This window comes from Oncorhynchus tshawytscha, linkage group LG03 (assembly GCF_018296145.1).
Source record: "Oncorhynchus tshawytscha isolate Ot180627B linkage group LG03, Otsh_v2.0, whole genome shotgun sequence".
Classification (NCBI taxonomy): Eukaryota; Metazoa; Chordata; class Actinopteri; order Salmoniformes; family Salmonidae; genus Oncorhynchus; species Oncorhynchus tshawytscha.
In genome coordinates this window covers 21,798,353-21,815,546 of record NC_056431.1, presented here as the reverse complement: position 1 = coordinate 21,815,546, position 17,194 = coordinate 21,798,353, and the positions used below count along the sequence as shown (strand labels likewise).

General features: G+C 40.7%; 2 protein-coding genes across 3 annotated transcripts; one reads left to right on the top strand and one right to left on the bottom strand.

Moving 5' to 3' along the window:
• Positions 1–462: 462 nt before the first annotated feature.
• LOC121842162 (sialic acid-binding Ig-like lectin 10) lies at positions 463–4,033 on the bottom strand. Of its 2 annotated transcripts, XM_042312244.1 has the most exons (5): positions 3,792–4,033; positions 3,288–3,545; positions 2,873–3,166; positions 1,444–1,540; positions 463–1,188 (listed from the first exon to the last, which is right to left on the bottom strand). In XM_042312244.1, exons 1-5 carry the CDS (start codon positions 4,030–4,032, stop codon positions 1,077–1,079), a joined length of 1,002 nt encoding a protein of 333 aa, XP_042168178.1. In that variant the 5' UTR covers position 4,033; the 3' UTR covers positions 463–1,076. The 2 variants fall into 2 exon arrangements, with proteins under 2 accessions (XP_042168178.1, XP_042168179.1); XM_042312245.1 differs by lacking the exons at positions 463–1,188; positions 1,444–1,540 and adding an exon at positions 1,573–2,696.
• A 6,935-nt stretch (positions 4,034–10,968) lies between these two features.
• On the top strand, positions 10,969–15,627 carry LOC112231166 (sialic acid-binding Ig-like lectin 9). The gene is made up of 5 exons (XM_042312252.1): positions 10,969–11,056; positions 11,224–11,293; positions 11,417–11,755; positions 12,059–12,388; positions 12,491–15,627. The coding sequence occupies exons 2-5, from the start codon at positions 11,227–11,229 to the stop codon at positions 12,682–12,684; spliced, it is 930 nt and encodes a 309-aa protein (XP_042168186.1). The 5' UTR covers positions 10,969–11,056; positions 11,224–11,226; the 3' UTR covers positions 12,685–15,627.
• The last annotated feature ends 1,567 nt before the right edge of the window (positions 15,628–17,194 follow it).

Genomic DNA, 17,194 nt, shown 5'->3' with positions numbered 1-17,194 from the left:
TTTGCCAAAACACACCTGAACATGCCAAAATCCTTCTGGGATAATGTCCTGTGAACAGATGAGACCAAATTAGAGCTTTTTGGTAAAGCACCCAGGAATGGTTCAAGACAAAACGCTGGACTGTTCTGAAGTGGCCAGCAATGAATCCAGATCTAAATCCCATTGAACACTTGTGGAGAGATCTGAAAACAACAGTGAGGAGAGGGCACCCTTCTAATCTGGGAGAACTGGAGCAGTTTGCACAAGAGGAGTGGGCTAAACTGCCAGTACAGAGGTGCAGTAAGCTCATTGATGGTTATAGGAAGCACTTGATTGCAGTTATTTTGACCAAAGGCTGTGCTACCAAATATCAAGTCGAGGGTGTCAATAATTTTGTTAATGCCATTTGTATATTTTCTGATTTAAATCAATATATTGTGTTCTGAATCAAAAACAAAGGTTCTGTAATATTAACAGTGAAATAAAGAACTGTGGAGACCAAATACTTTATTCAATTTCAACTTATTTTTAGGGAAAATTGTGAGTTACTTGAAAAAGTGAAAGGATGCCAATATTTTGGCCACGACAGTATATATTATTTCATACAGTTTCTCCATTACTTAATTAACAGTTAATCTCATGCCACCTCTTCATTGTTTACAGTAACTACATCACACGTCTTTTTTTTACCACAATATGGAATGGAAATATATATATATTGAAGAAAAGAATTGGCAGGTGAAGGAATCTACAGCAATGCACAAAGTGCAATGAGCAAATGTACAATTTCAGGATGATAGTGCAGAGTGCAAAGAATCATTATATCTCCATGTTTGATTCACATAGTCTATCTAAAGTAAAAATTGAAAAAAGTATGTGATTTTTTAAAAACTTATAATACTTGTGCTTTTCCATGAAATACATAATCATTTTTATTATAACAAATTGTGCTTAATAACTTTTTCATTTTATGCATACAAATCAGAAACTTTACTAAGACAATACGTGTGAATTATTTTACATGAAAATGATCTCAGTCTACTGAAAACTCTCCGCATAAGCTTGGGAGTGGGTGGGTGGGGGGTGGGGGTGCTCAATCATCTCGGACGCCTGGCAATGACCTCATACTCTTCCTGAGACGTGTATTTTTTATCTAACGAGATGTAGGTACTCTCCTCTTCTTTTGGTTTCACATTCTTACCTTGCATCCTTTAAGAACCACAAGAAAAAACCAAGTGGTAGAGTTAAGTTACTTCTAGCACTCAGAGAAAGTAAATCTAGGCCTATAGTAAGCATCTTATCAGACAGTGTCTGGGCTTATAACAGGTACTTAGAGAAATAAAGTTTCCTTTACACGATAAAAAAATACATCTATGAACCAGATGTGAAATACATTGGCAGAAAATAAGAAATATAACTATCCTCATTTTGTCTCTATTGTGCTATAAGTGAAAAGGATCCTACCGTATGTAAGCATTTGTAGACAGGTAGATAAGAAGGGCTACAGTCACACTGAGAGACATACCAGCTATGGTCCAGGGGAGAACTGCATTCCCACATCCTTCAGAAAGATCGACAATTTATGAAGAGAGAAAGAGTGTCATTAGAGCAGTCTTAGACCTATTGCAATAACCACACCATAGGCGGAAATCCCAGGGGGACGGGGAACACCCCCACCCTGGGAAATATTTTTCCCTCCCAATATTTCACTGTAAACATAACTATGTAATTTCAATAATATTAATAATATGCAATGAAAGCACGTGTGCTGATTATAGACAATTAATTGTGCGTTTTTAAGTTTTAAAAAATTGCGACCACCCAGCAGTGGCACATGATGCAGGTCTGTCATTGGTGGCTGACCTCCAGTAAGTAGGTCAAACAAAGGATATGTTAGACATTTCTTTACTACCACTCAATACAAGAAAACACATGCATAACCGTCACCAGTCTTCCTTTTCGCTGCATTAAAGTACAGGTCACTCTTTATGTTGAGCTAGCACCTATTGCATTTATGCATTTATTCCAAGATCAGCATGCAGCTGTAGTGCTTCAAGGCCCTGTGATAAGGTTAGCGATAAACTGAACTCCAAACTGAACAGAACTACACTCTCTTCTACCATTGTCTTAAATATCTTTAATGGTCTCGTTGTAAAAGCTAAAATGTCGTTGGGGACTACGAAGCACCTGTGTGCCAACCTTGGAGTAAACTGACGTGAGCAAAGATTATAGCAAACACCACATAAACGGAATTGGTGCTCGCTAGCTCTGCAAATTCAGCTATTGTGAGAAGCCAGCCAATATAAAACTAAAACATAAACTATGTTAAAATTACAAAAAGTTATGTTGTGTAAATGGTGAACTCATACAGCTGTCAACCCTTGTCACTGCAATCCGTTTTACATTTGCTAGCTGACTAGCAAGCTACCTGGTAGATTGAAGCTCCTTATAGAATGATAGAAGATAGATGATAGAAGCCCATCTCCTACTGTAAATAACCTGCACACTGTACGTGTGTGTGTGTGTAGCCAGCCAGCTATATAGTGACATCAGTAGGAGTCAGTAATAGATCATCAGGAATAGAATGTACCTTTCACATTTCCCTTTCAAACACAGGAAGATACAACAGATGGTGGCTGAGAGGGCTGCACCAACCACAAATGCAGTAATCAGTTTTAGGTCCGACAGCAAAGCTATAATGCCTTCCAATTCCTTCTCTAAAAGAGAACAACAACTCTGAATGAGAAGGGGCTCACATTCCTTCATATCCTCTGGAAAAAAATATATGAATTTCCCTAAGCCTAAATGTACAGAACATCCTCAATATTACAAACATTGGGTGGGATTGGGAAGCTGTGACTCTCTAGCCAAGTAACTTGACATACATATTTACCTCTTTGCTTTTCTTGGCTCTTATTTTGTGTGACCTGCAGCTTCTCTCTCACTACACCCACCACATTTCTGCTGACACACTCCACAGTGGTGTTGTTGTGGTTTCCAACAGGCAGGCTGATGGTGCTGTTCACTGAGGAACCCAACACTGATGTAGTGGGGCTGCACCTCTCTGTGTTGAGCTCCAGCAGTGGCCACACTATGAGGGGTGAGGGAACCCCCTGACTGACACACAGACAGGTCATGACCTCTGCCTGGTCCACACACCCAGAGCCAGGAAGAATCACAGGAAGGTCTGGAAAAAGACAGTGAAGAGAGAGATATCAGTGATAGATTGATGCTAAAAACATGACAGAGTAATTCCAGATCATAAAATATGACATGAGTTTGTATATTACAGTCAGGTTAGTACTTACACATCACAGTGACAACAGTGGAAGCAGTCATAGTCCTGTTGAGGTGTTGAACTGTACACACATAGTCCCCAGCATGTTGTCTTGTCACATTGGAGATGGTGAGAGTGGCATTTTCAGTGTAATTCTGAAGTGGGGTACTTGTCCCGTTCTTACTCCAAGTGATGTCAGATGGAGGGTAACTGTCAACACTGCAGGTCAGATCCAGGGTACCATCCTCCTTCACCATTTCATTTCCAGTTATTTGGGGGTCTTTCACATCTTTAAGTGCAAAGAGTTTCTAATTGTACAGATGTATTTTTAAACATACACTAAATTCAGACTATGTTGGTTGAGGGACTAATAACAATGGATCATGATTAAAAAGGGAGAAAGTCAAAGCCATGACATAACTGCAGGTGGAGTCTTCATACTGTATCATTTGCTTATTATCAAGGTTATTCTTAGGTTTCAAAGATTCTCTGGAACAAGGTGTTTAATGTCAAATGTAGGATAAGCGGTACTCACATGTCACATTCAAAGTTACTGTCTCTTCAATTTGATATTTTTTCTGGAAGGTTACTTGACACGTAACCATCATGTTGTGGTGTTCAGCTGAGGGGGTAAAGGTCAACGTTGAGAAGTGGGTTGTTGTCACAGTGGTCAGGTCCTCTCTCTCCTGTATGGTGATGTTGTCTCTGAGCTCAGTGATGTTGTCTCCTGTTCCTCTCCATGTCCATGTGATGTTAGGAGGAGTTCCAGAGCACATCCCCGGGCGGTGCAGGTCAGAGTAGCTGGTTCTCCCTCTGTCAGAGGAGGAGTCAACACTGAGGGCTTCTGGGTCAGAGCTGGAGGCAGGAAATACAAACACAGAAGTGAGTTTTACATCTGTGTACAAAACAGCAGTGACACATAATCAGCCGTAGGAGAGCAGCATGCATGTGATGACTCTGAATGGGAGTTTCCCCAGTAATGTCTTCTTATGATAGGACTTTATAATAAGGGAGACCTGAGGGGGAACTTGGCAAATGTGTACTGTATACAATTAACTACAATAATAGGTTGTCCCTGTAACTGGGACCGAGAGACTGAAAAACAGCTTCTATCTCAAGGCCATCAGACTGTTAAACAGCCACCACTAACATTGAGTGGCTACTGCCAACACACTGTCAATGACACCGACTCTACTCCAGCCACTTTAATCATGGGAATTGATGGGAAATGATGTAAATATATCACTAGCCACTTTAAACAATGCTACCTTATATAATGTTACTTACCCTACATTATTCATCTCATATGCATACGTTGATACTGTACTCTATATCATCGACTGCATCCTTATGTAATACATGTATCACTAGCCACTTTAACTATGCCACTTGGTTTACATACTCATCTCATATGTATATACTGTACTCGATATCATCTACTGTATCTTGCCTATGCTGCTCTGTACCATCACTCATTCATATATCCTTATGTACATATTCTTTATCCCCTTACACTGTGTATAAGACAGTAGTTTTTTTGGAATTGTTAGTTAGATTACTTGTTCATTATTACTGCATTGTCGGAACTAGAAGCACAACCATTTCGCTACACTCGCATTAACATCGGCTAACCATGTGTATGTGACAAATAAAATTTGATTTGATTTGATTTAATAGTCATAGTACCGCTCACTGTGATTTTCACTTTCTTCGGGTATGTATTTGAATTTGGAAGTCTGAATTGATACTCTCCAGCATCATTCTCTCTGATGTCGTTGATGATCACACTACAGTTCTTCTTTGTCAGATCAGTCTCCAGTAGAGACACTCTCTGTTCATAACCATCATGAGCTTTAGAGGGTTCTTTGAGGTGGAAAATTCTGATTTTATCCTCATCACATTTGCCCTTTGTTGGGCACTTGAACCATACTGCAGCGGTAGGCTTGATGTTATCAGGGTGAGTGAAAGTACATGAAATAACAGCACATAGTCCCTTCTCTGCTGTTATTTCTGCTGGACTGACGGTGATGGTCCAGGGTGATGCTGTTGGTGGTGCTGCCAGTTCTGATGGAGAGAAATGAATAAAGTCATGAGTAATACAGAAAGCACTTGGATACTACTTCACTTGTTCGTAAACATGTTTTATGAGATAGTGTCTACTGAGATATTTGCCATACCACTACTACTACCACATCTACTAATGACTATCACATTAACATTAGTTGTGATAAAAGGGACCTTACTATCGCATGTGGCTCTCTCTGTCGGAGAGAGAAGCAGAGCTGCCGAGATGAGGACCCACATCCTGGTTCCACTGCCTTGATGAATCAATCACAGTACCGGGGTCTCTTTCCTCTTTCTCTTCTTGTCACTGTCTCTGTCTGTGTCTTCTGGTCTGGAGCACAAGTGTGAAATGGAATATGAAATGGTGTTGTGATAATAACAACATATAGCAATACACCTCCGATATTAACGTTTCATTACATCTTTATGAGTGCTACAGTGTCATTCATAACAACCGTCTTAGCATGTTTATTCAACTAAGAGGTATTTTGCTATAATGCCTAGAGAGTATGTCAAAGAAAAATGTACGGTCACAGTTCCTATGAGCGCCTTCTTCATAATGCATTCCAAGCACCTTTATAACTCCTTATGAGTGACTCCCTATAAAACATTCAAATGCCCAACATAAGCTTTAATAACTGCTCAAAAATATCTTTAACTGCATCGATAAATCTTTATGAATAAGCTACAGTTGAAGTCGGAAGTTTACACACACTTAGGTTGGAGTCATTAAAACTCGTTTTTCAACCACTCCACAAATGTATTATTAACAAACTATAGTTTTGGCAAGTCGGTTAGGACATCTACTTTGTGCATGACACAAGTAGTCTTTCCAACAACTGTTTACAGACAGATTATTTCACTTACTTCACCGTATCACAATTCCACCGGGGCAGCGTTTACATACACTAAGTTGACTGGGCCTTTAAACAGCTTGGAAAATTCCAGAAAATGATGTCATGGCTTTAGAAGCTTCTGATAGGCTGATTGATATCATTTGAGTCAATTGGAGGTGTACCTGTGGATGTATTTTCAGGGCTACCTTCAAACTCAGTGCCTCTTTGCTTGACATCATGGGAAAATCAAAAGAAATCAGCCAAGACCTCCAAACGCCTGAAGATACCACCTTCATCTGTACAAACAATAGTACGCAAGTATAAACACCATGGGACCACGCAGCCGTCATACCGCTCAGGAAGGATATACATTTTGTCTCCAAGAGATGAATGTACTTTGATGCAAAAAGTGCAAATCAATCCCAGAACCACAGCAAATGAGCTTGTGAAGATGCTGGAGGAAACAGGTACAAAAGTATCTATATCCACAGTAAAACGAGTCCTATATCGACATAACCTGAAAGGCTGCCGCTGCTCCAAGGAAGAAGCCACTCCTCCAAAACTGCCATAAAAGTTTGCAGTTTGCAACTGCACATGGGGACAAAGATTGTACTTTTGGATAAATGTCTTCTAGTCTAATGAAACAAAAATAGAACTGTTTGGCCATAATGACCATCGTTATGTTTGGAGGGAAAGGTGGAGGCTTGCAAGCTGAAGAACATCATCCCAAGCGTGAAGCACGGGGGTGGCAGCATCATGTTGTGGAGGTGCTTTGCTGCAAGGGGACTGGTGCACTTCACAAAATAGATGGCATCATGAGGTAGGAAAATTATGTGGTTATATTGAAGCAACATCTCAAGACATCAGTCAGGAAGTTAAAGCTAGGTCGCAAATGAGGCTTCTAAACGGACAATGACCCCAAGCATACTTCCAACGTTGTGGCAAAATGGCTTAAGGACAACAAAGTCAAGGTATTGGAGTGGCCATCACAAAGCCCTGACCTCAACCCTATTGAAAACTTGTGGGCAGAACTGAGAAAGCATGTGCGAGCATGGAGGCCTTCAAACCTGACTCAGTTACATCAGCTCAGTCAGGAGAAATGGGCCAAAATTCACCCAACTTATTGTGGGAAGCTTGTGGAAGGCTACCCAAAATGTTTGACCCAAGTTAAACCATTTAAAGGCCATGCTACCAAATACTAATTCAGTGTATGTAAACTTCTTACCCACTGGGAATGTGATGAAAGAAATAAAAGACAAAATAAATCATTCTCTCTGCTATTATTGTGACATTTCAAATTCTTAAAATTAAGTGGTGAACCTAACTGACTTAAGACAGGGAATATTTACTATGATTAAATGTCAGAAATTGTGAAAACTGAGTTTAAATGTATTTTGCTAAGGTGTATGTAAACTTCCGACTCCAACTGTACATAAAAGCCTTATGAAGCAATGTGATGTAATGCCCTAAATGATTAATAGAAAATTACCATTACATTAAGTAGTCATAATCAAGTTTTAACAGTCATTCAATGTAACAAAACAAAAATATATAATGGTTGAATAGCTTGTCTTTCGATCCATGCAGAAAGTTAGACTGAATCAGCACATTACCTCTCTGTGTGCTCTCTCCTCCTGTTGATCAGGAGCCCTGTGTCTCTCTGATGGGTGTGAACTGTCACTTCATGTCCCCATTCTGTTACTCTCTCTAACTTGGTGCTGCAATCCAGGAAGTCCCTTGGTACTGTATACCGCCCAGCCATACTGTATATAGACCATAATCTATCAACCCATCAAACCAACTTGGTTGACATTTAAGTCATTAAGCAGACATTCTTATCCAGAGAAACTTACAGTAGTGAGTCAATGCATTTTTTTAAAACTTTTTCCTGTATTGGTCCCCGTGGGAATCAAACCCACAACCCAGGCTTTGCAAGCACCATACTCAAACAACTGAGTCACAGACTGCGATCCCAACACACACTGCAATACCCATGCCTTTTGTATTTACATGCAGTTTTATTTTACCATAAGAAAGATTTATACAAGAAAATGTGTACATATTTCAAGATTGGCTGTTTGTAACAAGTACATGTGAATAATATTTAAAATGCCTTGCATTGGATAGAGATAAACTTGCAATATGCTCTATCTTTTTTAAACCCCTCTGTGGTCTGATAGATGAAGTCATTTCCCTAATACGCAAGATCTGCTGAGAAAAGGGTACTTACCTTTATATGAGTTAAAAACCCATTCACTGACATATTCTTCATTAAGTCACAAGCATGCTGAATGCATTAATTATGAGTGACAGGTAGCCTACAGTTTAAAAGCGTTGAGACAGTAACTGAAAAGTTGCTGGTTTGATTAACCAAGCAGCCAAAGTGGAAAAATGCGAAATAGGGTTTAATGCAGAAGACAGATTTTGGTTGAATACATTCAGTTCCGCAACTGACTATGTATTCCGTTCATTATTAACATTAGAGGCTACTGGTTTGTACTCAATAGACACTGCATGACCGGTTTGGGCCGTCCCCAAACTGTTTCCACAAAGTTGGATGCACAGAATCATCTAGAATGTCATTGTATGCTGTAGCGTTAAGCTTTCACTTCACTGGAGCTAAGGGGCATGGACCGCACCATGAAAACAGCCCGAGGCCATTATTTGTCCTCCACCAAACTTTACAGTTGGCACAATGCATTGGGGCAGGTAGCATTCTACTGGCATCTGCCAAACCCAGATATGTCTGTCGGACTACCAGATGGTGAAGCATGATTCATCACTCCAAATAAAGCGTTTCCTCTGCTTCAGAGTCCAATGGTGGCGAGCTTTACGCCACTCCAGCCGACTCTTGGCATTGCGCTTGGGGATTTTAGGCTTGTGTGCGGCTGCTTGGCCATGGAAACCCATTTCATGAAGCTCCCGATGAACAGTTCTTGTGCTGACGCTGCATCCAGAGGCAGTTTGGAACTCGGTAGTTAGTGTTGCATCTGAGGACAGACAATTTTTAAGCGCTACACGCCTACCAATTTGCGGCTGAGCCATTGTTGCTCCTAGACATTTCCGCTTCACAATAACAGCACGTATAGTTGACAGGGCAGCTCAAGCAGGGCAGAAATTTGACGAACTGACTTGTTTGAAATATGACACCCTATGATGGTGTCACATTGAAAGTCACTCAGCTCTTCAGTAAGGCCATTCTGCTGCCAATGTTTGTCTATGGAGACAAACATAAACAAACATGACTGTGTGTTCGATTTTCCATTTGTCAGAAACAGGTGTGGCTGAAATAGCTGAATCCACTAATTTGAAGGAGTTTCGACATACTTTTGAAAAAATAGTGTATTTTGTGATGATTTTATAGCTTATTCAAAATCAGCAGCAAATTAGATTGTTTTTCTTCCACAATCATTCACTTATACATTTATATCAGAACCACATTTGAAGAGTGATGATTCCTCTTTCACAGTTGCATTATTTTTTAACCGTTAAAAAAACATTTGACCATTACTGCAATTCTTCTAAAAACAATATTACCGTAAAAGCCATTATGCCTTCTTGGTCTTCAACTCAGTTTCCCATGACATTTTTATTGTATTTTAACCAGACATGTTAGTGCATCTTCACAGAGTTTGACCAACCCTTACAACACTCTGTGGGCCCTAGTTTAGTTCCTCTTCACACTTTGAGACTGAGTTAAAGTGCTAAAGTTTTGCTATATTTGTTAGGTGGGGTTTAACTTCTCCTAAATACTTCCGTTTAAACTCTACACCATGTTCCCTGAAATATATCTGTTTCTGCTGTTGAAAAAGGGCGTAAAGTACAGGTCTCCTGAGCAGGCCTCACGCTGCAGCAGGGACATTATAGCAAACTGTCTTTACAATACCTGCTATTGTGACTTTTATAAGGGATTCTAGATATGGCTTCATTTGGGCTGAATTCTGGTGGCATGAGCCTCAACCTGTTGGCTACTCCTGCAAATGCCTTCCAAAGTCTCTCATCAGTATGCACCAAACTACAGATACTCACACAGTTGGTACCTAAACTAAAAGCCTTGTAGAGTTGTTCTAGCCATTGTAAGTCATAGTCAAACTGAATGGAATTGAAATGAAATTTAGGGTAAACCTAAAGTGGGTTAACAACTAAGTAAAACATACTCAACTGATACATTTGGTACAATCGTTGTGATAAAACGGGGGTTTTCTGCACAAATATAATTGCATAAGCGTTGGAAGCCTGCAGTGGTTGTTTGAACTCATTATTGTATCACAAAAATATCAGCTATCACAACCATGGTGTCAAATGCGTCGTACATCAGTTGTACAACCTAAGTGTGTATGGGGGCCAAAGATATCTGTTGAGTCAGATATTAGTGAACTATTAGTAAAGATCAACCAGCAGCATAAAATATTGAAGTTGTATATGCTCTACAAATTGCTTTTGGTTAGAATTTTGTTGTTTTGTAATACATTGAGATGCACTAAAAATGCATTCCCAGGATAAAACAACTGATCAATGTGAACCATATGCACAGTTATTTTAATCTGAAATATGAACTGCCCTCATGCATAGGTTCAAAGACTAAACAAACAAGTATACCAAGGGCCTGAATGTTAATGCAGTATTTTAGGTTACTATGCTGACTTTAGTATATTCTACAACTGTTCCTAATTGTACTGACATTAACACAGTGTTGTACTGTGCAACAGTTTATATTGTTTCAACACAAAATTAGGTTGTGAAAAGGGTGAACTAAAGATAGATACTGACTCTTGACTCTGGCCTCTACAGATATTTTTACATTTCCCGCAGCCAGAAATGACAGAAAATATTTAGATATCTCCACCGAACAGAGAGAGCTAAGTGAGACAGACAGAGGGCTGGTACACGGTAGGGAGTGGTAAGTTGATTTATAACAATATAAACAAGTCATTAAGTCAGCATATTATGAAGTGATGAATCATTTGTGCATTTGGTTAGCTGTTTAGGGAAATAAATTGTATACTCTCTATTACAGCATAGATTTGTATCTCATAAATCCTGATTTCTTATGTCTTGTGATAAAAGAAGATGCTGGTTGAGATCTGCACCGTGGCTATCTGCTGGGTCATAACAGCAAGCTGTAGTCAGTGCATAGGTACAGTATAATGCTCTACGACTCAACAAAAGAGTATAGTAACATGTTTTGGAATAAGATTACTCTCTTTGTAAGCTTTGGCGAGTCAACTGTTAAATGTATTACTATACTGGACATTTTTAGAGCCTCGTGAGACAGGTACAAACTTCTCCATCACAGTGACCCAAGACGTTACAGGAGAGGCTGGACGGTGCATTCCTATATCATGTAAATTCACATACCCAGGCAACGTTACTGAATACGTACGAAGAGTCTGGTTCAAAGGAGATCCACTTACACCTGTATTTGAAAAAGATGCAGAGGTGTGCGGTGTTGTTTGGCAGTTCCTGAGAGGTCCTGAAAGGTCTTGCAGCTTTTTCCTCGAAGACCAACAAGAAGGAGAACACGAGTATAGATTCAAGTTAACATGGGGAGATGATCAAATGTATGTTTTTCCTGAGAGGGTACAAGTCTCAGTGTCTGGTACGTAAGAAACTATGTCAACAATATACTACTTTCATTCTCTTAAATCGCACTACAGATTATAATGAGTATTACTGTATTGGTCTTTGCCTGATGAAAATATTACCTTTATGTGTCCAAGTGAGAATAAATGTAGCCTACACACTCTGATTTCTAATAATGTTAAATTGCAGCATATTTTGTCACTGATTCAGAACCTCCAAATGATAATAATCATGTTCTTCACATCACAGCATAATCTGAATTAAAATGCTTGAAAAATGAATTGGTCAAAGTGATCAAACTCAGCCAAATTCTGTTTAGCTCTAACCCAGAAGACGCCCACTGTGGAGACACCCCCTCTCACAGAGGGAGAGAGGGCCACACTGACCTGCAAAGTATATTCACTCAAACGAAATGACCTCTGCCCGCAAAGACTAGAAGAAGATTTTGTTGGAATAGTCTGGAGAGGGACAGAGAACTTAGGCATGTATTTTAGGATAATGGAGCCATCAACAGCAGAAAATACTTTCAGTGTGAATAAGTTGTATTTCACTCCTAAATCCGAACATCACAACATCAACCTCACATGTATGGGCATCTACAAGAAGGCCAACATTACTGTGGAGAAAACGGTGACTTTAACAGTAAAATGTACATTCACCTTTCAGAGCATTCCCTCATTATCAAAATACATTACAGTACTTACTCTTCAAGTCTCTGTTAGGTAAACAAGTATTTATTTGTCTTCCCTAGACCGTCCCAAGTTCCTGAATGGCTCGGTGTGTGTGGTCCAGGCAGAGGTCCTGACCTGTGTGTGTGTCAGTCAGGGGGTTCCCTTACCAGTGATTGCTTGGCCAATGTTAGGGGTCTATATTAGTTACAGTGTGATCGTCTCCAGGAGTGCCCAAACCGTGAACAGCAACATCACCATGTCTGCCTCAGAATAAAAGAACAGCAGCGTGGAGTGTGTCAGCAGAAATGTAATTGGCCAGACCGAGATGGAATTCCCCATACTACACCAAGCTGAAGGGAGCCTGACACGTAAGTTCTTCAGTTGAACATTCTATGTATGTATATGACTAGTGTTACATTTTACAATTTGAGTGAAGAAGAATCACCAATTCAAGTCTGCTCAAATTCAGCTCAAATCACAGACATCAGGAACAACATTGTCATAGAACAAAAGTTGTGTCAAGTGCAAAATTCACCATTAATCTCATTATAATCTGGCAATGTCTCAGCTCCTGCTTTTCCTAAATTTCTCTTTTTCTCACCCTCCTGGTATTGACCCTTGCCTGTCCTGACTGAGCCCGCCTGCCTGACCACTCTGCCTGCACCCCTATACCTTTGCCTCTACTCTGGATTTGCCTGCCCCTGTTGCTGTAATAAACATTGTTACTTCAACACAGTCTGCATGTGGGTCTTATCTGAAGCATGACAGTACGAACTGGCCATGACTGACCCAGCAGACTTGGACCAGCTCCGCAACGCCATCTCCTCCCAAGGAGCCCCCATTGGTAGGCACGAGGAGTTGCTTCTGATGGAAGTGTTCCAGGCCGTGGTCGAATGTCATGATCTAGCATTGGACGCATTGCAGGAGCAATTCCGTGGGTTGCCTACTAGGCAGCCTACCATGATGATAACCTCCCAGCCCCAGCTGGTAGCAGCGACGTCACTCCGGTTCCCTGGGACCCTGCTTACCTCCCCCGGAGCGCTACGATGGAGATTCCAGAACCTGCCGGGCCTTTCTCTCCCAGTTCTCCCTCGTTTTCGAGCTGCACCCTTCTTCGTTCTCCTCGGACCGCACGAGGATAGTGTATATCATTATGCTGATTTCCGGGAGGGCACTCGCCTGGGCCACGGTGGTGTGGGAGCAACAATCTGTCGTCTGCCTCAGTCTGAAGGGATTCGTGGCAGAGGTGAAACAAGTTTTTGAGCCCCTGACCCAGACTGCTGTCCTTGTACATTTGCCTCTACTCTGGATTACCGACCTCTGCCTGACCTGACCCTGAGCCTGCCTGCAGTCCTGTACCTTCGTCCCGCTACTCTGGATTACCAACCCCTGCCTGACCTGAGCCTGAGCCTGCCTCCAGACCTGTACCTTCGACCTGCTACTCTGGATTACCGACCTCTGACTGACCTGACCCTGAGCCTGCCTGCAGTCCTGTACCCTTGACCTGCTACTCTGGATTACCGACCTCTGCCTGACCTGACCCTGCCTGCAGTCCTGTACCTTCGTCCCGCTACTCTGGATTACCAACCCCTGCCTGACCTGAGCCTGAGCCTGCCTCCAGTCCTGTACCTTCGACCTGCTACTCTGGATTATCGACCCCTGCCTGCCTTGACCTGTCGTTTGCCTGCCCCTGTTGTAATAAACATTGTTACTTCAACACAGTCTGCATTTGGGTCTTACCTGAAGCGTGACAATTATGAAGTTCATCGTATTTTTTGTACTTATTTTCCACTTTGAAAATGTCACCTGAAGTGTGAAAAGACAATTGATCAAGAAAAAGTATATCAGTAAACACATTTCCATCCAACGTTTTTTACTAGTAAAGCCATAACGTATAAAAAAAATCATGACATCTGTGATGAAAACAGGAAGTTTCGGTACAATTTTATAAAAGGTAAAACTACAATCCCACAGTTTCACACATGGGGAAGTATGGCATAAGGTCGGGGCGGCAGCGTAGCCTAGTGGTTAGAGCTTTGGACTAGTAACCGAAAGGTTGCAAAATCGAATCCCTGAGCTGACAAGGTACATATCTGCTCCTGAACAAGGCAGTTAACCCACTGTTCCTAGGCCATCATTGAAAATAAGAATTTGTTCTTAACTGACTTGCCTAGTTAAATAAAGATCAAATTCTTATCATTGTTATATTTATATATATGTTTTATCTATAAATGATGCAATGTAGGACTGTCTGAGCAAGGTAAATGATACTCAAGGAAATCCTTTTAGCTCCGTTATGTTAAGTGAAATTTGCAACTAGAGACCATAGCCTACCAGTTAGAGAGACGAGCCAGCAACCGGAGGGTTACCAGTTCCAATTCCGGGTCCGATGGGAAAACAGGAGGGTTTCTGGTAGAAAATCCTACATGCCATTGCCAGCCGTTGTTCTCTTGAACAACCCTCCACAACAACAGCTCCCTTGGCACCAAGTCACAGGTTACTGTTTTTTGGCATGAATCTCATTCTGGAGGCAGCTCTGCAGAGTGGTCAATAGCTGACACAGCCCCAAGTCATAACATCTGATGTTAAACCTAATTAACCCTTGCCTTAACCACACAGCTAAACCTAATGCCTAACCTTAAATGAAATGTTCCATTGCTTTAGGTTTTTTGGTGTGTGTGGAAGCGCAGAAACCATTTTTATGTGAATGAATTCAAACTTTTTTCTGAGTTAATGTCTCTGGTTTTATGCAACAACAAAGAAAAAGCAAAATTTTAACCAAATTATGTTGTATTTTAAGTAAAAGCACATAAGGAAGCTACAAGTTTTTGTTATCTTCCTCATGTTCAACTATGTTAATAAAGATGTTATGTAGATAATCACAGTAACACATTTGCACATATTATCAAGTGAAATGGTTTAAAGAAAAGCTTTGTGTGATGTCGCTTCTGCAAACAATGAGGGCTGGTGTGGGAGGAATAACTGGTACATACTGTATTAATAAAGTCATACTAATACATGGAGATATAGAATGTATTTGGGGTGTATTTCCCTTACTGTTTTGAGTATGAGAGAACAGATAACGCACTATATAGATAAACTGAGCGGGTCACATTCTCTGTTGTTTACTTTATTTATTTGTTGTTTGGAACCAAAGAAAGATGGCTTTGCTTGAGGCGGGACAGACTTGTAAAATAAAGAGAGTGATCAAACATCATCATAGAGCTCATATTGTCATTAAGTGAAAAGTGTGGTAATTTGCAGAAGGATTGCAGAATTCTGATCGGAATTATTGTGTCAAAGATATATATAAAAAAATAATCACAATAACAATAATGAATACCACAAAGTAAAGAAAGTACAAATCTGCTTTCCAACACACTATGTGACAAACAAATTAGATAAGACATGAACAGCGCTTCTCCATTTTGTTTCCAGGTTTAGAAAGAACTTAACCCCCCATGAGGTGTTCAAGAGAACTGACGACAGTAAGTGTTACTAAACTGATGTCCATATTGGCATGTCTCAACGTTGGGTAACACATCTTGAGCCCTCTGACATTACTTCTAGTGACTAAACCATGTCAGAACAATTACATAAAATATGTTGTTAACAGTCATGACAGCTGACATAAGCTTGACCACTGACTTGACACTGTCATGGCACAAATCTTTGCTTCAGTCAGCTTATTGGCTTAGGATACAGCTAGCCAACTAATTTACATAAATATCCATTTGTGTCATGACAGTGTAAAGGGTTGTCAGTATTTTGACATCGGTTTTCACGACCGAAAATGACATGTGTTATGTTATGACAGCGTTATGTCACCCTTATGACAGAGAAGTCAGTTAAAGTGTTACCAAACCTGTATCCGACTTGCCTGTGTAAATCATTGTTGTAATACTGAGCATGTACTGTACATACCATAGTATTTTTACACATATGGCTGACAGCATAATAGTCATGCAGGGTATTTATTTACATAATGTATACTGGTATCTTTTTTACCCATCCATATGCAGCTTATTAATATTGTATTAACAGTCATTGTTATCAAGTGATGCCATTAGTGAGCTTGGGGATTACATTACATGAGTTGATCGCGTATATTTGAACAGCACAACCAACTGGTATATCAGCTTTAATGTTGTGCCACTCAAACGCCTCATCTGATACAACCTTATAGGATTAGGCTTCGATTTCACAATTCACAACCATTGAAGAAGACATTTTGGGAGAAGCGGTCTCCGGTAAAGTGATACTTTGAAACAGCCACAGTGATCCGTGTTCGCTGATCTTTCAGCACTGTTTGCACACACACACACACACACACACACACACACACACACACACACACACACACACACACACACACACACACACACACACACACACACACACACACACACACACACACACACACACACACACACACACACACACACACACACACACACACACACACACACACACACACACACACACACACACACACACACACACACACACACACACACACACACACACACACACACACACACACACACACACACACACACACACACACACACACACACACACACACACACACACACACACACACACACACACACACACACACACACCTCACACACACACACACATTGTCTCAGATACATTTTGGCCTGCTGTGCAAGTGCTACAGTGGAGTCATGTATGCCAGATTGATCCAAAAATGTATTCTAACCCATTGGTTCCCGTTTAAGGATAAGTTAACACTTATCCTTAGCAAAACAGAGAAATCG

What these genes read in the sequence shown, in the direction of transcription:
- LOC121842162 (XM_042312244.1), bottom strand. Translation starts at nt 4,032, where the DNA reads ATGTGCTCTGGAACTCCTCCTAACATCACATGGACATGGAGAGGAACA. An exon ending in GAGCCAAGAAAAGCAAAGAG is followed by an intron (nt 1,541 to 2,872) that starts GTAAATATGTAT and finishes ATCTTTCTGAAG; the next exon opens with GATGTGGGAATGCAGTTCTC. An exon ending in TCTACAAATGCTTACATACG is followed by an intron (nt 1,189 to 1,443) that starts GTAGGATCCTTT and finishes TGGTTCTTAAAG; the next exon opens with GATGCAAGGTAAGAATGTGA.
- LOC112231166 (XM_042312252.1), top strand. Translation starts at nt 11,227, where the DNA reads ATGCTGGTTGAGATCTGCACCGTGGCTATCTGCTGGGTCATAACAGCA. An exon ending in AAGCTGTAGTCAGTGCATAG is followed by an intron (nt 11,294 to 11,416) that starts GTACAGTATAAT and finishes GGACATTTTTAG; the next exon opens with AGCCTCGTGAGACAGGTACA. An exon ending in GGTGACTTTAACAGTAAAAT is followed by an intron (nt 12,389 to 12,490) that starts GTACATTCACCT and finishes TGTCTTCCCTAG; the next exon opens with ACCGTCCCAAGTTCCTGAAT.